This window comes from Mauremys mutica, chromosome 11 (assembly GCF_020497125.1).
Source record: "Mauremys mutica isolate MM-2020 ecotype Southern chromosome 11, ASM2049712v1, whole genome shotgun sequence".
Classification (NCBI taxonomy): domain Eukaryota; kingdom Metazoa; phylum Chordata; order Testudines; family Geoemydidae; genus Mauremys; species Mauremys mutica.
The window spans coordinates 81,662,896-81,682,497 of record NC_059082.1 but is presented as its reverse complement, the minus strand read 5'-3'; the positions used below and the strand labels follow the sequence as shown (position 1 = coordinate 81,682,497).

At 42.4% G+C, this 19,602-nt stretch overlaps 1 protein-coding gene across 1 annotated transcript in view; it reads right to left on the bottom strand.

The window, feature by feature from the left end:
* LOC123344724 overlaps window positions 1-19,268 on the bottom strand; it is a 28,281-nt gene extending 9,013 nt beyond the window's left edge. The window contains exons 1-13 of the mRNA XM_044981190.1: window positions 19,209-19,268; window positions 18,363-18,473; window positions 16,859-16,988; window positions 16,325-16,418; window positions 14,923-15,073; window positions 14,632-14,794; window positions 13,991-14,116; window positions 13,320-13,382; window positions 11,576-11,698; window positions 10,216-10,371; window positions 6,491-6,544; window positions 3,992-4,209; window positions 2,694-2,770 (exon numbers count right to left, since the gene is read on the bottom strand). Of these exons, the coding sequence (XP_044837125.1) occupies window positions 2,694-2,770; window positions 3,992-4,209; window positions 6,491-6,544; window positions 10,216-10,371; window positions 11,576-11,698; window positions 13,320-13,382; window positions 13,991-14,116; window positions 14,632-14,794; window positions 14,923-15,073; window positions 16,325-16,418; window positions 16,859-16,988; window positions 18,363-18,468 (1,461 nt within the window). The 5' untranslated portion in view covers window positions 18,469-18,473; window positions 19,209-19,268. The remainder of the gene's footprint in view (window positions 1-2,693; window positions 2,771-3,991; window positions 4,210-6,490; window positions 6,545-10,215; window positions 10,372-11,575; window positions 11,699-13,319; window positions 13,383-13,990; window positions 14,117-14,631; window positions 14,795-14,922; window positions 15,074-16,324; window positions 16,419-16,858; window positions 16,989-18,362; window positions 18,474-19,208) is intronic.
* Between the last annotated feature and the right edge of the window lie 334 nt (window positions 19,269-19,602).

The following is a 19,602-nucleotide window of genomic DNA, read 5'->3' as shown; positions in this document are numbered from 1 at the left end:
AGAGTCACTGTGCTGACCACACTCTGGAGTTATACATTGGAGTATACGGGGCTTTGTTTCAAGTGAGGCACATCTATCACACTACAACAAAAGGCTTCAGGGGTAGACCTTCAGCTGGTGCAATTGTCAAGGCTTCATTGATCTCAATGTCATGGATCATACCATGGATTTCTACCTGCTGATGATCTGCCCATCAGAGACTGCTTAGTTTAAAAACATTCAACCATGGTAAGTTTTATTTGCTTTGTTCTAGGTCAGGACACTGTGGTAAAGGTGGTCAACTTGACTTAGATTGCTTTTCCCTTTTACACAGCGTCAGAGGTGCCTGCAATTCTTCACCACTCCATCCAGCCCACGGCTCAGGTTCATAGCTCCTGGAGTTCCAGTCCTTTTCTCTTCAAATTTCTCTTAACAGACAGTCTTTCCATTGCATCCTCAGTCTTCCATGTTTTCTCAAGGTCCTCTTCCACCCGTGTGTTCTTTGGTGGTCATTCTCCCATTCTTATTACATGTCCAGCCCACCTCAAATGTGCACTTTCCAGTCCAGAGTCCCAAGTTCATCTTCCCCCTAATTTCTTCCATGCACATGGTCCACCCTCCACTGTCCGACAATCTTCTCAGTATATTATTTTCTATGGCCTGTATCTTTTCTTCTATCTCCATGAGACCCACTGTTTCCAAACCATACATCAGTGAGGGAAAACACACAGCACAGACTTCTCCTTTCAAATTTGTTACTTAACTGCCTGTCCCACAGTACTCCTAACGCCCACACACTGGGTGGTTCTTTTCAGTTTGAGATCTTTCTTGATGGCACTGAGCATACTTCCCAAGTACACAAGCCTTCTCTTTTGATTCTGCTTCTCTCCTGAAATGTCAGCCAACAGCTCTTCTTCCACCTTCCTTCGTTTTCTGTGTTTACCTTCAAACCATGATCTTCAAACACAGATGCCCACTCTAATACCATATTTGCCAAAAGGGCTGGACTGTCAGCATATATTCATTTTCTCTGTCTCCCCACAGGCTTGGTTCTCCTACTAATTAACTCTAAAAACTAGGATGAAGAGAAGTGGATTCACAGCACAGTGCTTTCTCTCAAGCCTATCATCACCTCAAAACTCTCCAAAATTCCAATATTGTTACCACTCAACCCTCAATACAGCTCCTCTATCTCCTCCACATCTTGAAATCCCCCTCCCATTCATCTCCATACTCCAGCTCCCACTGTACGAAGTCGTATGCTTTATCAAGATCAATAACTGCTACAATGCCTTCCATTTATCATTCTTTCAAGCATCTATCTCATTGCAAATATTGCATTTACAGTACTCCTTCCCTTTCTAAAGCCATATTGCTCCTCTCCTATATTTCCCTCCACCTTGCACTTCAACCTTGTCCCCAAAACCCTCTCAAGGCCTTGAAAGGGTTGACTTAACATTGTCACGCCCTGCTCGGTGTTTGAATCATTTGCACCATCCTCACCCTTCCAGAGAGGCACAATCAATCCTGTTCTCCAGTCATCTGGTAGCCAGCTTACTCCTGTACCTCCAATTGCCTTGATCATATCCACAGTTCTCACCTTCACCAGCTGCTTTATCATTCTTCATGTTATTCAGTGTTTCTTCTACCTCCTCTACAGAGATGGATACCTTTCAAGAGACTTTCCTATAGTTGTCAGCAGTGCTTGAATTTGCAGTTTTCTTCTCATTTAATGGCCTTCAGAAATATTTTTTCCCATACCTCTACTACTTCTTTAGGGTTAGTCACTACATAGCTCCCATTCGTCACACACAGATTTTTTCCATATTTTGTTTCTCTTTCCTCAAGCCAAAATTTCCTGCTACTATCTTTCTGTGCAATTCCTCTTTAGCTTCCATTCTTACCTTAGCAACTGACTTTTTAAGCTTGTTTGTATGCATTTTAAAGGGTCATTATCACGATTCCTCAAAACTCTGAGTATATTTTTTAATTTGTTTGTACAGACTTCCACCACCATCTTATTCTCTGAAAGCACCCCCATCGCTTACCACTAATCATGTTACCTCCACTGTCTTAGTGAAACATTCTTTAAACTTCCTCCATTCTTCCTTCAATGACTTCATCGCCATTGGCAAAGGATGAAAACAAGCCTCCCTTTACTTTTTGGCAGAATTCTTCCTTACCACCCTGCTTTCCCCTTTACATAATCACCAATACAATTTCATCTTCTTTCATGTCAACTCACTGAAAACTGGACTGCATAAGGGGACATTTGACAAAAACGAACTGATGAGGCTCTTGTTCAATCAACCAATGCTTTGCACCATCTTGCTTTTTACAGCTTCACGGCGATCTCTGCTTTGTCACTGGACCCTGCTGTACCTCCAACAGACTGATCTCAGGGCTAAGAGCCGGGAACCCCCAAGTCTGACATTGATTAGTATGTGGTCTTGGGTAAACTGCAGCTTCTCTGCCTCATTTTCCCCAACTGTGGAAAGGAGCTAATGCCTGCCGAGGCATGGAAAGGATTATCTTTTTGCAAATGTTTTGAAAATATAAGTACAGTATTAAAGTGTGGGGGAAAATCTGGCATAAAGTCAGAAAAAAAAGAGGCTGCTCAATAGTGTATTCTTGTATTAGACAAACAGCAGCTATATAGAACAGAACTGTATAGAAACTAACAACAGAAGCATAAGATTAATACAAACACTCACATTTCTGTATAATGACAGATTGCAGTAAAGGAGTTTGAGTGCATGCTTAATTAGAACGGAGTTCTTCACAGGAGAACCTAAGGGAGGAAAAAAGTAGACAACCCCTTAAAGCTGATAAAAATGAAGGAAATGAAATGCATATTAAAAAAACAGGAGGCAGATTTAATTAAGTACAGTAATGTTTTTACACATTTAATGTTAAGATTTTTGTCATGGTTATTTTTAGTGACAGACAGGTCACAGGCAACAAACAAAAATTCAGAGGAGCCTGTCTGTGACATTACTAAAAATAACCAGGGGACAGGGCTGGGGGGGGGGGGGGTAGGGTGGAGTGAGGAGAGAGGGGGGGGCAACTGACAGCATGAAGCTGAAGAAGTGACAGAGGTCTGGTAAAGTCACAGAATCGGTGACTGCCGTGACCTCGTATGTGTAAGGATACAATTTAAACACCACTAAAGCAAAGAGGGGATAGAAATGAGATGTGTCCATGCTACTTTACAATATTTCATGCCACAATTCTAGGTTCCAGTTATCAGTTGTAATATGCTCCCCTAAAGTCCTTAAGGATATGTACAAGCAATTGAAGAGACTAAACCATATCACATGGAATAAATCCTCTCACCAGGTACAGAACGTTTACAGGACATAACTATTGTGCTTAAATATCCCATGCGCCTACAAATATCACCAACTAATAGCTACTCAGTAGACTTGTGTGAAATAAGCTTGTGATATCAGACTCGTTCCTGTGGGGCAAATCTGTGTGTACCAAGGTCTATTATCACAATAGTCTCAGCAGAAACCCTCTAATAAACCACAATGTACACAAAGGCAATGTATACATTGACCACATTCTTCTGATATATCAGCCTTGACCTTGAGCAAATGCCTTAGTGAAATGGGTCTCAGTGTCTCCACGGTCCGGTCACTCATTTGCTCAAGGCTGACATCATGACAGTGTGGGTAATGTATACGTTTATGAAAGGGTTTAAATACTCAGCACTTTTTAACAAAGCAGCCCTTTAGAAAAAGCAAAAAGGAGCTGAATGGCTGACAAAGGTTAGCATCTGTGTAAGTTAGAGCATGGTAAAACAACAAAGTAATTTCTGCTTGAGTCTAAAACTTAAATAGCATTGTTCCTCACCAACACTTACGTACCATGCTTTAACCCAGATAATTTATGGCTGAGTTGGAAGTCCCATAAATCTCATGTTAGATTTAATCCAAACTGACAACCACAGTCAAGTGGGGGTACCAAACGGATAGAAGCAAGAAGCACTTCAATGAATAATACTTGCCAATTGAAATCCACTCTCCAGGGTCATGAAAATTATTTCCACAGGGAACACTCCCAGTTCTGAACATCTTTAGGTAGATCTCAAACTGGAAAGGGGTTATCCGGCAGGCGGTACAGCATGCAAGGTTATTGAAGGGAAGCAACAATGAATGTACAGCACTAACGAAGTCTCCACTTTTGCACAAGTAGAATGGGATTTTATCTCTAAGCTTTCTTAACCTGGATACAAGAAAGGATTGCAGATTTGATTTTTGTGGATGCCATTAACAACATGGAAGCATTACCGGGATTTCCTTTGAGACCTCTTTCCACTTGGCTTCCAAAGAACTCAGTTTGTCTCCAGACTTCGTCACGCAGGCATCTTTATTTGGCATACAGCAACGCTACACTGAGTTGATTAGACTTGAATGAAGGGGGTAGGGTACATCACAGATCCAAGGTTACAGAGAAACCATCTTCCTTTATGTACATTTACAGATTTCATTACATTTACTATACCCTGCGTTACACATTTTGGGATTGGCTTGGTTACTTTGTAGGAACCAAATCTCTTTACAGCATGCTAGGCACCATCCATGTCCGACCTACTCTTTACAATCCCAACTTATCTTGTTTGTTATTTTACTCTTTGTAAATGGTTCCCTGGTTGTTCCTGTGACACTCTGCACCCCATATTCACCATAGGGATATCATTATGATAGGATAACAACATGATGCATCTTCTACAAAACGTGTCATGTGATGTGTCAATGGAAAAGTTATGGTTTGCTGAATGATTATCTTCTTGTATGCATGTATCATTTTTGTATCTGGAGTCACTAATAATGACTATGCATCTGTATTTCAAACATATTTGCTCCTGGGTAACACCCACAAAGTAGCTTACATCCAGCACATTGTGAATGAACTATTTAAGGTAATGGCCCATCAACAAAAAAGGCCACAGGAAAAGCTTAGCTTCACCTAATAAGCTTCCCTGTGGACACTTCAGCCAAAATATGGGTAATGCATGCTTCAGTGAGTCATGGCATCCAAGGGCATATAACTAAATCATGTGATATTGGACTCCATTTTGGTGCCTATACTTTTCCACAAACTGTGCTGGGGGCTTGTTTGGGGCAATAAAATTCCCTCCACATGAAAGAAGCTTTAAAAGGAGGGAAGTGACATCATCACTTGGCCTCACTCCCTCCACAACATAACACCTGAGGAACAAAGACTGAACTGGGGAAGGAGGTCTGAGGTGGGAAAGAAGAAAGCCTGCCTGTGCATGGAAGCTTGGTGGACTGTCTGTACTATTTAACATGATACTCTGCTTGATTCAAATCCTGTCCAGTCTGTAAAACTTAGATCACCTAAGAAATAAAACAAAATGCAATCTGCTTTGATCTGTATGTTCACTACTTATAAATCACTTAAAATCTATCTTTATGTAGTTAATAAATTTGTTTTATATTTTACACCTAAAACAGTGCTTTTTGCTAGAAGTGTTTGGGGAATCTGCTCAGGAACAAAAACTGGTGCATTCTCCTCTCCACACCGAGGGAGGGGAAGACTGGGTAATAAACTTATACTGCCAGGCTTTTGACCAGGACAAGATGGTACAGTCCAGGGGTGCAAAGCTAGAGAGCTGTGGGGAGTTGGCTGCAACCTCTCTATTGTTAAAAGAACAGGAGTAATTGTGGCACCTTAGAGATGCTCAAATAAATTTGTTAGTAAGCTTTCGTGGGCTACAGCCACTTCATCGGACGCATACAATGGAACATATAGTGAGGAGAAATATATATATATATATATACACACACACACACACATATATACACACACACACACACACACACACAGATACAGAGAACATGAAAAGATGAGAGGTGCCCAACCAACTCTAAGAGGCTAATTAATTAAGATAGTTCATGAGTGGCTGAGGAGAATCATTCATGTAACTGCACTGGGTGTGTCTCTGCCTGTGTAAAGGTTTGCGAGAGTGCAGGACCAAGAGCCGTCTACAGCTTGCCACAGTCTTCACAGTGTGAGAGGAAGCCCAGATTGGTATGCAAGAGGGCTCAGCAGTACCCCAGTTCCAGGGTGAACCCCAGGGAAGTCCGTCACAGTTCCTTCCCCTTATCTTAGCTAGTTCAAACATTCTGTTTTAGCTCACTGACCCTTTTACCTATCTTAGTTAGCACAAACATTCTGTTTTCAGCCTGCTGATCTATTTATCTTCCTAATTTGGTCTTCCAAGAAACATGCCTCCCCCATGCTTAATTACTCATGTCAACCTAGGCCTACAAATATTGTTTAAAAAATTATATATATCTATCTATCAAATCTGGATCATACTATGTTTACCAGCTAATATTTGTTAGTGATGCAATGTTGCGTTCAGCAACTAAAAAAGTCTGCCAACCAGAATCATTTCTTTTCAAGGTGATTTTACTGAAGATTAGACACACATAGGGAAATCTTTAAAGCAAAGATAAAAACTAAAAAAGCCACTTACCCTAGAATGTCATTGCATTTCACAGCTTTCAAGTAGCGAACTATTTCCTTATAGCTAAGGGAGGGAGGGAAAAGAGGAGGCATTAAATGTTGAGCAGATGAATGAGGAATACTGATGACAATTAATGAGACAAAGCAATAGCTCCCACGTAGAAGACATTTATGTACAGAGAAAACAAAGGCCTGTATAAAACTGCTGGTATCTCATTGTTTTCTGATAAACCCCAAAACTACTGAAGTCCCTGGATAGATTTAAAAAAAAAAAAAAAAAGGCAGCACCCACCAATACAGAATTATTCAATATTTAAATCTAGGAAAATGTCACTACTGTGGTACCGGCTGTGAAAACACCAGCTGTGTAATCAATAGGAATTTGCCTTCTCTCTATACCAGGGGTGGCCAAACTGCGGCTCTTTCATAATTAAAGTGCAGCTCCCAGAGGGCCCTCCCACCCCATTCTCTGCCTACCAGACTCAGGGGCTGGTAGGGGAGCTTGGGGCTTCTGCTCTGTGGCAAAGTGTTGGGGCTAGGGGCTTCTGCCACAGATGACTGGTGCCTGCTGAAGGGGGGGGGGGCAATTTAAAGGTTCAGCCCCCCCCAGTAGCTTGAGTCATACCCCCCAAGCACAGACATCCCTTTCCCTCAGTGGCCCCTCGCGTCAGCTCCCTGTTAGCTCTGTGTGGAGATGCAGCAGCAAAAGCAGCGGCTCTCCCTGCAGCTCCAGCTGTTTGCCACTGCCTCTACCCCAGGTGCAGCTCTCAGCTTGCTGGCTCCAGCAGCTGCTATGCAGGGACAGGGCCCGGCAGCACCATGTGACCAAGTTAGGCCAGCAAATGCTGGCAAAACTTTGGGAGGGCACGTAACCCCATGTGTTCCTCCTCACATCGCCTCTGGCTTCAGTGCAGCAGGGAGGAGGGTGTCAGGGCTTCAGCCCAGCAGGGAGGGTGGTCTCGGGGCTGAAGTCCCAAGCCCTGGTAGGTGCACCCCAGCTCTCGACCTTCTGAAGATTGTCATAAGCGGCTTCGAGAGTCAGTAAGTTTGGCCACCCCTGCACTATACCAAGAAGTGTTGGAGAGACTGAAAGCATTAGAAATTGTATACATCCCCGATCTAACACCCCCTACATGAACCTTCAAGCCTGGTCCTGTACTTAAGCTCAATTGCCAAGCTAGCCAAGCTACACGGGGCTAACGTGATTTGGAAACTGCAAAGGCTACTCCATATGCAGCACCCACTGAAAAACAGGAATTAAGAGGATACGTGTGCATGCACGTTGTTATAATGGAGAGAGAGACAATTACTAGTTTTAATAGCACCTATGCCAGGGGTGGCCAACCTGAGCTTGAGAAGGAGCCAGAATTTACCAAAAAGAGCCACAGTAATACATCAGCAGCCCTCCTCCCACATTGGTTCCCCCTCCCCCCCACTCCCAGCACCTCCCACCCACTGGCAGCCCCGCTAATCAGCTGTTTTGTGGCATGCAGGAGGCTCGGGGCGGGGGAGCGAGGGCACTGCAGGCTCAGGGGAGCGGGCGGGAAGGGGTGGAGTGGGGGCAGGGCCTGTGGCAGAGCCAGGGGTTGAGCAGTGAGCACCCCCAGGCACACTGGAAAGTTGGCACCTGTAACTCCACCCTGGAGTCGGTGCCTATACAAGGAGCCGCATATTAACTTCTGAAGAGCCACATGTGGCTCCGGAGCCACAGGTTGGCCACTCCTGACCTATGCTAGGCTTCCCCAATGGACTTCCCAGTGGAACAAATTCCAAAGGAAGAAACCACTAGCAGAGAAGCCAGACAATGAGGGTTGAAATCCAGGTTCTGGTAGCAAGTGCTGTGGCGGCATATCAAATGAGAGGGTTGACTCACATGATTGGGGCCCCAAATCATTCAGATCTTTAATTGGACCATGAAGATTTGTTTAGACAGAACCATGAACTGTCCTTAACATTCAAACTGGATATGAATATAAAAAAAGAGGAACAGAGTTTTCTTACAGAAATGGATACAAAGTTTTGAATGAACCCAATTAACATTTAATTGGAAAAAGCTTCCATTCTATCCCCAATGGCAGCTGCTATTATAGGATCTAACCTTTACAAAAAGGTATCGTTAGTACAGAGAGCAATTTACCCAGCAAGAAAATTTATCTTTATACAGTGTTTGAAAAAGAGTCATTTGCACAGGTCCCAAACGTATTAACTGTATGTTCATAGACCTATCGAGGTTTTATTAATGTTGTAAGAAGTTTCAGAGACAAAACCAAAGAGATACTGTTAATATTACTACTTATGGCCTTACAGGAAGCAGATCAAGAATCTCTCTAATAATTCACTAGCCTTCTACAGTGCCTTTCATCCAGTGATCTCAAAATGTTCCATAAACATCAATTCAGTCTCACAACACCCTTGGGAGATAGATATTATCCCCATTTTACAGATGGGTAGAGGCAGAGGTCACAATCTGTGGAAGAAACAGGAACAGCTCCCAGAGTCCTAATTTCTAGTTCTTTGCTCTAGCCCAGTGGTCACCAACCCGTCGATCCTAGAGGATCTCCCGGTCCATCTCGATCTCGCGTTGGCCCCTTCTGGGAGCGGTGTGGGGCCGAGGTAGGTAGGGAGCCTGCCTTAGCAGCAGCCACGCTGTGCCGTGGACCAGGAGCCACTGGAGGTCAGTGCTGCGCGGCTGGAGGCCACACCCCAGCCCTCTCCTGCACCCCAAGCCCCAGTCCTGACCCACCTCCCAGAGCCAACCCCCTACCCCCTCCTGCACCCCAACCCCCTGCCCCAGCAGTGACCCCCCCGCAACCAAACTCCCTCCAAGCCCATACCCCAACACAGAGCCTCCTCCTGCACCCCAACCCCCTGCCCAGAGCCCCCTCCCCACACTGCGAACCCCACGGTCCCAGCCCAGAGCCCATATCCTCTCCCAAACCCCTACCCCAGCCCAGTGAAAGTGAGTGAGGGTGGGGGAGAGCGAGCCACAGAGACCGGGGGCGGGGGGGGGAAGGAGCGGGATAGATCCTGGGTTGCCCTTAAATTCAAAAAGTGATCTTGGGCATAAAAAAGTTGGAGACCACTGTTCTAGCCAGTAGAACACACTGTGCAAGAGAGTCTCATAATCACTGTACCCCAATTAGAATGTCACATTCCTACCAAGAGATTTTATTTTAAATGCCAGCATCTGGCTGAGAACCACAGTTGCCAACTTTCATGCAGTAAATAAGCACCCTGACTTTCACAATAAGCCAAAAATCAAGCGAATTCCATTTCAAAACAAGGCCAAAACAAGCCAATCCCTAAGAACTCCAACACTATGTGACTGGATCCCCCCGGCATGCCGTGCACCCCTGACTCTCTCACCCCCTTGTCCCTGCTTGCCGGGAGCCGATCCAAAAACAAAACCAAAAAAAGCTACAACATGCAAGCAGCAAGCCAAAAACTAGCCAATTAAGCCAAAAACTAGCCCAATTTCTGCATTTTTTTTCCCACAGGTTTGGCATGTCTGCTGAGAACTACTGGGTATTAAGGAGACAAAAAAGGAGCGGAGAAGAGAAGCAGCAAGCTTCTTTGTGAGTTGTACATTTTGAGACCAATAAGGGTGTCACACACACACACACACACACACACACACACAGTGCAGCAGCAATTTTAGGTGTTTGAAAGACATCATGCTCTATAAAGCTGATATGATGCAGAATGCAAGTCCTTAAAAGATGGACAAGAACTTACTGTCCCTGGTTTTCCATTTTTTCTACTCGAGCCTGTATGACAGGAAGTACTTCCCACAGAAATACTTTCTTTCCTTTCTGTGTTCTTTGACCAGTGATGTTCTGGCCTTTTAAGACAGTTGTCAGTAATCCATGATCCCATGGCACCACATTTAAGCTGAAAGTTAAAGAATATTTTTCTAAAAACTATTGCAAGGTACTATAAGAATTCACAAAACAGAGAAAAGACTCCCATATCACTGCAATACCAGAACTATTTTTTTTTTTAAATGTTAAGGTTTGGTGCAACGTGGACTGCTATAAAATATTTCTCAAGGTTCGACTCATTTCAGAAAATTAACTTGATGGACCCCACGTTAGTCATGGTAGCAGAATGAAGCTACTAGCACCAACATAAAGTAGTGATGCTACTGGCACTAAGCTAGTTACTTTAGTCCTTGGTGCAATACATCACCAGTATTCGAGACAATTATCTGTGGGAAGAAAATTGTGTTGGAATAGATATTTGTGTGGGTTGCTACAGAGATTGTATTGATCGTGCCAGACTAATCCTTCTCGCTATGTCATCATAATGCTCACAGTATATTTGACTCAGTAAATCTTGAGTTTGCTAAGCTAAAAACATCTTAGAACCTAGACCACATAACCACTGCATCTAAAAATGGTTGTTTGCCACCCAAGTGCTGACAGTCCTAAATTAAATGTCCACAAACCACACACGCGTGACACCATGTAGCTTTTTCCAAGGAATTTCAGTCATTTTGTTTGGAAGTACCAGAATATTAGCCAGACAATGTTTTGACAATGTGTGTGTTATGAAGATATGAGATATCATAATGAATGCTTACATAATTATTACAAACAACTTGTGACCATTTTCTGCAGTGATTTCTAAAGGCAAATAAAAGTAAGCCTGATGTAACCTTACTGTTTTAAGCTTTCATTTCCCAGATTCCTCTACCCTCATATATAACAACCCGATATGACATGAATTTGGATACAACGCGGTAAAGCAGCGCTCCAAGGGGGTGGGGTGGGGGGGCTGCGCACTCCGGCTGATCAAAGCAAGTTCGATATAACGTGATTTCACCTATAACGCAGTAAGATTTTTTGGCTTCTGAGGACAGCATTATATTGGGGTAGAGGTTTATTTAGTAGGAAACTGTAACTAGTTTCTATTAAACCACATGCCAGGCTTAGCCTCTGGACAGATTTCAAGAGTTCAGGTTGCTGGCCACAGTCTGTTGTAGCAACACATTAGAAATCCCAATGGATTTAACATGTAAATACTCCCTTTCACACTTGAGTACATTGAAGTCCACCAAGTAATAACATTTAGTCAATAGAAGCAAAGAACATACCTATTTGAGAAGGCATAGCAGTGACAGGGAAGTGAGATAGTCTGGAAAAAACTAATGAATTTCTCATATAAAACTTTTGGAAATTCACACAGCACGAGCATCCTCTGAAGTTGTGTTGTAATCCTGCATTTACAAAAATAAACTAGTTTTAAAAGTCAGCGATGTGAGTAAAATCTTTTGAAGCCAGCTGAATTGTTCACTAGGTCAGTTTCCTTTTCTGATTAGAAACAAGTCTATAGCGTTTTATAAAAAATTTCAAATGGACACTTTTTATACAAAATCCATGTTTTAATTCAAACAACTGTACAAGATTTACTGTGACACTACATCCCCTATTCATCGTGGGGGTATGATGATGACATAATTATGATGCAATTTGTACAAGATGAGTCATGTGAGGGGTCATTGGAAAAGTTCTGATATGCCTGTGTGAATGCTGGTGGAAGTGTAGGACCAGGAGTGGTCTATCACTTCTCACAGCAGCGTAGTGCTGAGAGGGAGCCCAGACTGGTGAGTCAGAGGGCTCAGTGGTACCCCAGTTCCAGGAGGCACACGTGGAATGGGGCAAACAGCCACCACACTTACACTGGTTGTAAGTTTTCTGTTTTTAAAATTCATGTAAAAATATTTATTGTGTTGGGTTTTTTTTAAATCAAAGATCCTCACGCACTGTTTGTGACAAACCCTACAGCATCATGCCAGTGTGTACCAAACTAGATAGATCATTTGTAGTCAAAATTCAAAAGCAAAACAGAACAGTAGTGGTAAAAAAATCAATTCGATTTAAAATTTAAAATTTGAGATTCTTTAATTTAAAGTAAAATATTTTAAATGGACATTGTCCTTTTAAATAAGTAACTTCAAATGCCATTACAAACCACTTTTTAATAGGTATGTAGCAGCGACTAGGAAGTCCATTCTGACATGAACCATTGATATTGCAAGAGTGATGGTGAAAACACACTTGATTTCACTGTTTCTTACTCAAGTGGGAGCTCCTAAACAAATCAAGAACAATGGGGGGGGGGGGGAAATCCTATTTCATGTTCCTTCAAGATCATGTTTTTATTCTCTTGAAGCCCTAGTCACAACCAGGACCCCCGGCGCTACATGCTGTACAAAACACAGAACAAGATGATGGTCCCTGTCACATACAGTATACAATGCGAATGATAAGGCATTACCTTTGTAAAGAATTATTTCCCTAACGTAAAAAGCAGTCATTTAAACTGAGGACAGATGTAGGCTGCACCTGGCCATTGGTTTAAATTAGAGAAACAGTGGGAGGGAAAGAATTTAAGTCTTTCCAAAAATCAGTTCTTATCTTTGTGGCTGGTGGATTTACTGTTAAAAGTAAACTGAAAAGCTAAAGTAAGAATTGAGATAAGCAAAGAAATTTGTGTTACATGTCCCCATTTCTCAGGCTTCGGAAGAAATTTAGTAGAGTGGTAAGTTTTAACTAACCTTTTCTACTGATATATCCTGGTTTATATTATATAATTGTGTAACATGATGGATACAGTTAGTATTACTTAGTGTTAGAGCTATACAATTCACTTTTAAGGAATTCTAGATCAGGAAATTTAGATTTCAAGCACTGACGCCATTTTAAACCCTTCAGTAACTGAAGATGGCCTTTGAGGATCTGACATGTTAATGTGCTTTGTAACACAACTGTAGAAACTTTGCAGCCAACCACCATCCCATTGACATCTGAATCACACCATACTAACCGAAGTCTTACCTTTCCATTAGACAAGGTACAGCCGTCCTCAAAGATTCAGAGACACCAAGATTTTGCAAGTTCCTAACACAAATGCATTAGTTTAGTGCTTACATATTCTTCCTAGGACTGGTTTTAAAGCAATCAAATTGACAAGAGAAACAAGTGAAAAATAGTTTCCATAAACAGATTGCATTCTGCCCCATTGAACTTTGGAATATTTTCTAATAAAGTATTTGCAGAGTTATAATAAACTCAATGCATTGAGAACCTTCTACAATTAATATCATCTGTATTACAATAGCACCTAAAGCCCTGATTGAAGTGAGGGCATCTACTGTGCTAGACACTGTACAAACATATAGCAAGAGATAGCTCTTCAAGGCAGGGGTTTACAAGCTCAACACACAAAACAGAGATGGAAAATTATCACTCATTTTAAAGATGGGGAACTGAAACAGAGAGATAGAGTGACTGGCCCAAGCTCATAAAAGAAGTCCAGATAGAAGAAGTTGCAATCCAATTAACTATCAGACCATCCTCCTGCTTTGTTTGGGATTTCCAACTTCTCTCCCATTTTGATTTAAAATTATTTTAAGCTCTGCCATTATTCAGTAATAAATCATCTGGGGCGAACAGCCACAACGGTAGCAAAGGGGCTCGGGGATTAGATGGTGAACTGGAATACTTACTGAGCAGGGTCCTTATGAAGTGCTATTTCTTTGGCTGCTCCCAGGAGCATGACAGCAGCAGCTTTAGGATTCTCTTTTTCTGCCTGATTTAAAAATGTTGTCACCAGTGCAAAAACGCCAGAATATCTAGGAGAATTAAAAGTCCTTACAGTGAAGTATATCTGCACTGAACTGGTTTGTCAGCATGAAAAGCGTTTGCACAAAATACTATAGTTAGCATTTAAATTGACTAGTCACGACACTTTCAGATTCTTTCAAGGGAAAGACAGGCCGTTTAAAGTAAACGGCAACATTTAAAAGGAACGTATTGGGATTGAAATTGGACCCTCCACCCCATTAAAAAAAGAATCTAGTCAGGAAGCAGAATTTAATTTTAAACTTCCATGAATTATAAACAGTGAGGAAAAACTGTTCAATATTTGGTCACACAAGGACAGAAGCTAAAGCTTAGGGGTTCGTTTGAACTGGATCCTGGTCTGGCCTAACTGGGGAAGGGGAAAAAAAGTGACTTTTCTATGCTCAGTTTAGTTATTAACCTTAGGTTGCGATGAGTCTAACTGTGCTTTACCTACTGGAAAGCAAATCTCTGTGAATTAAACAATATTCCTTGGAAATTCACTGAACCTTCTCATCAGAGTTACCTGTATATAAGCTCCACATGGCGCTGTCTGCAGATATTACATTGTCCAGGTCTCCGTTTTGGGTGACAGAAACATTCATGTGAATTGGGAGACACTCTCTCACCAACCAGATATTTGTTATATTCCACTGAAAGTTCATGAACAAATTTTATCAGAAGGTTTCCTGGGGGATTGAGGAGGAAAGAGTGTTGAAATATGCTTTCTTCTAAAAGTGTTATGCTCATAAGAAGTCTTATATATTATATAATAAACCTCGCTGATTTTGAGACAGTGCAAAAGCATAATGCTTACCACCATGTCGAAGGTCTGCATCTATATCTGTGAGCTCCAAGTTGAACATCACGAGAACACCAGCCAAGGCCAAACCACGCTGGTCTTTCCAGAATGTGCTTTTGTTATGTGCATTGCAGTGACAGTGAGAAGGGGCTGTCCAGTTTTGGCACTGTTTTATGAGGGGAAGGGGGGAAAAGGAAGAGGAAAAATTGCATTCAAGTTAACCAAAAGAAAAATTAGTTACGATCCCTTGCTCAGCGAGGTCAACATTGCATCCATATTGCTAGGTATCTTTTATACTGAGCTACTGCATATTTCATATGCAAACGTTAGCTGATTTTATAAACTGTACAGTAACATATCTGTGCCTGGTAAAGCATAATCTACACTATAAACATCCTGGATAAATCTACTATGTCAAAATTACAAAATAATTCTTCTCACACAACACCAGACCTAGACTAAAGAATATAAAACAGTCACGGTCTGACTGGGTTGTGAGCATGGAGATTTTAGTTCTATTTACTCTTTAGTACGTTTCTTTCAGTTCCCAGTGTGCTCAAAATCCAAATTTAAGATATTGAAGAGTGCATATTTCCAGTTGTTGGTTGATACTATTACAGGACAGGAATTACATGGAAAGCAGACTGATTCAGAAAGAGCGGGAACTGGATCTTCGAAAGATTAAGCCTTTATACTTGTGTAACTAACTCACAGGGATGTTGTGAGGCTTAATTATTTAGTATCCATATAGCGCAGTCATTCCTGGAGGAAAGGCATATAGTTTAAACCTGCAAAGTTTAGTGAATATGGCCGGGGGGGGGGGGGGAGAAACTCTGACAATATTTTAAGCCACTTTTGAGCTAATGAACCATTTTCTATAGAACACTTGGCTCCATGTTCAAAACGTCCCTAAAATCTGGGTAAAGAGCTGGAATATTTTGATGAATTGCACATTTTTTAAATTTTAGCCTTTTTTTTTTTAAACCTGTCTGCAATCAAAAGCAGAGAAATCTGAAGATTTCTGATATCAAGCTAATCCGGGGGGGGGAAAAAACAACAGAGAATCAGAGATTACTTCCACAGAAAGCACAACGCAAGCCACCACCATTGTGTCCAAAGCAAACAAGAGCTACACCAACTGAGGATCTGGCCCCATAAGTTTACAGAAATTTCTTCTAGTAAGTTGTTTTAGTGGCAATTTGAAGAGACAATTATTTGATGTTCAGGAAACTATGTTAAAATACTCAATGTTATATTATTTATTGTTTTAATTAGATCCTGCATAAGAGGACAGGATACTGGGCTTGATGGACCTTTGGTCTGACCCAGTATGGCCGTTCTTATGGTTCCTATTATATAGATCACTTTGGACAACTCAAGTCTGTGTTTCATAACTACACCTCAAGTCCTTCCTTACCTCAGAAGCTAGCTTATCACAAATGTAGCAGTAGCACTGATCACAGATATTGGCATTGTTCTCAAGGGGTGAACGTGTTTCACTCTCTGCTCGCCTGTAAGTTGATAAAGCAGAACATTATTTATAGTATACACTAAATAACTGTTCTGTTCCTCTTCTACTTCATGACAGTTTTTCTGATTATTAAAACCCTGCCACAATTATTTAACACAATCAGCAAATAAACTTACACTGGTAAAACTTAATATATAGCATTAAGGCACACACACACACACACAAAACACCACAGTATTTTAGAATAGCATGTGGCCCAGCAGGAAAGTTGAGACCTTGATTTGTGCCCTGACTGCAGTTATATGATTTACGTTTTCTAGACATAAAAAAAGGTGTCACTGATATGGGGCTTTTTCAGGCTCCTCTACTGAAATTTAGTACAAATTAAATAAATGCCCACAAAATATCAATAATAAAAGATCTGGTATTATTCCCTATAAAAGATTAAACCCATAGTAGCCACTGTGCTACTGAACATACTCAAATGGGTGTGTCATACAGTCATATCTTGCATGAGGCATCACTTTCCCTTGTTTACAGAAAGTAACTACTAGTTCACATTCCTCATCCACAATTTCTTCGGCTTTCTGGTCTTCCAGAATAGGTTTTTCTGTAAAAAGGGAAATACATTGTGGTTTATTTCGGAGCAAAATGATTTCAGATTTAGTTAAAACCAAAACTTGCTATTGGCTTTTATTCATTAAGCATGTTGGGGCAAAGACAGTCTTTGTTCAGTGTTTGAACAGAGACAAGCACAATCGGGTCCTGGTCTATGACTGGCACTACCTAGGCACTACCACAACAGAAATTAAAGAGGTTATTCACATTGATACAGGACAGGCATTGGAAATCCTACTGGTACTTTGATACACAAACCAGCCGCATTTAAAGAAACTTGTTAACAACTTAAAACTACGTCGTGCTTTAAAAAAAAAAGTTAACATTTCTGGAGATCTTAAGTTGAATTTTTTAAAAAAGATGTGAAATACTAGGAGAACCTTGTGCTTTCTCTGTTTTTGAAAAAATTCTCATTTTCTAGCAGCATAAGCACTAATATCACACAGCTTGTCCTTGTATTAGTGACCCTCCTGATTCTCCTCCCCAGTTTGTTCACCTATTCCGTTATAACGGTTTCTGCTGCTAAAGCCTGATGAAGATTTCCTGCATTTCAACTACTTCTCTGTATTCTAAATGGAACAAAATGAAGGATCATTAAATGGCAAGAGATGACTAAAATTTGTTTTATATTTGTCTAGCTTAGCTCACTTTCCACAGGGAGAGGGACCAGATGATCTAACATGCCATTTCCATTTCTAGTTTCATGCAGATAGGATTCACTAAGTTGAATGATAAAGGAGAGGCAAGTTATCGCTATTTAGTAGGCGACTTCAAAACAAAAAACAAAAAAAAAACAACAAAAACCCAGCATATACCAACAAACAAAAAAAACCCCCAAAACTACTTAAGGATGTGTTCTCTCTCTCCCCCGAGAGAAAAGTCTACACTTTTTCTGATGAACGTTTAGATTCTGGGGAAACGGTTAACAAAACTACTTAAAAATACCTTTCCTTAAGTATACTTTGCCCTTTAAGGGAATTAAATGTAATAGACACCAATTTAAGAGAGACACGGTCCACTTATAAAATTCATCTTTTTTTAATGTGTATTTTGTAACTTGCTACAGCAAATATTGCCATAACAGAGAAACGAAATTCTTATTTTTCCAGTTTATTTACTAAGTGCATTTACAAACATTTTGTTTGTACCCTGTTTTATTGCTGCCCCTAGTTAGTCAAGTTTCTTTTTTGTTTTTGTGGTGTTTATACACTGCAACAAGACAGAGGAAACACCCTCACACTTTGATTATTTTAGAACTACAAACACTGGCAGGGCAACTCAAGAGCAGTAGTAATACTTAAAACAAATCTGAACTAAAAAAAGTCTCTTTGCAGAGACTTACGTAAGGCAAAAGCACAACACTTACGCAATGGTTCAACTAACAGGACTGAGTTCCCAAGAGGACTCTCAGCTTCATCATCACTTATCAGGATCACACTTTCCTCCTGCGCACCTCCTTGTTCTGGGCCCATGATACCTAATCTCAAAAAGAAAAAACAATTTGGGACTAGAGGAGAGAAATGAACTTTGCACTTTGCTACAATACACTGCTCTTAGTCTAGAGCTTTTCATCAAAAGACTTCAAAGGGCTTTACAAAGCAGGTGAGTGTCATTATCCCCATTTTGCAAATGGGGAAACTACACCTCACAGAGGGGATGTGATGTGCTCAAAGTGGCCCAGCAGGCCAGTGGCACAGCTAGGAATAAAACTCAGGTTTCCAGCGCCTCGGTGCAATGCTCGATCGCCTAGGCCACGCTGCTCAGCCTAGTAGCCTTTAAATCCCACAGATGCTTTGGCTGGCAGCTCAGGAAACCTTATACAAACACCACCTACAACACCGAAAGCCCCACATTAAGGTAACGAGGAAGTTTACAAAAAAATATTTGGACTTCTGACTCGTGATTTAAACTGCGCCTGCAGAACTAGCCCAGGAAAACTAGAAACGGGCTGAAGAGACCAGTCCCTTCTCCCCCCCCCCACCCTCCAGACCGCCCCCCACTGTCCCCGACCCCCAGACGCCCCCCAACCACTGTCCCCGCCCCCCACTGTCCCCCACCCTCGTTGTCCCCCAGACCCCTCCCTGTCTCCCCTCACACCCTCCCCCAACCCCCACGCGCCCCCGCCGGCCCCTCACACAGCGCCCACCCCGCCACTGCCCTTCTGCCGCCAACAGCGGCCGCCGTCGCCTTTCAATTCTCGCGGCTGACGCACCGGGCAGGACTTCCGGAGCCGCGACCCCGCGCGGAGGGCCCGGGACGTGGCAGCGGCACCGGCGCTTCCGCCAGGACTTAACGGAGCCGCTACGTGGTCACGTGACAGGCGCCGCGGCGGCCATGTTGGGTGCGGGCGCTGCTTGCGGAAGGTGCCATCTGGATCAGACAGGGGGGAGGGGGCACCTGGAGGCGCCGGGCTGTAGGGGGCACCGACAGCAGTTGCGCCTGGGCCCTACCCCAGAGACCTCACCCCCTCCAGTCCCCACACCCCTGCCCCAGCCCAGACCCCCCCTCCTGCCTTCCAAACCCCTCGTCCCCCCACACCCCACACCCCTCACCCCCAGCCCTGCCCCAGAGTCTGCACCCCAGCCAGAGCCCCGATACCCCACCCC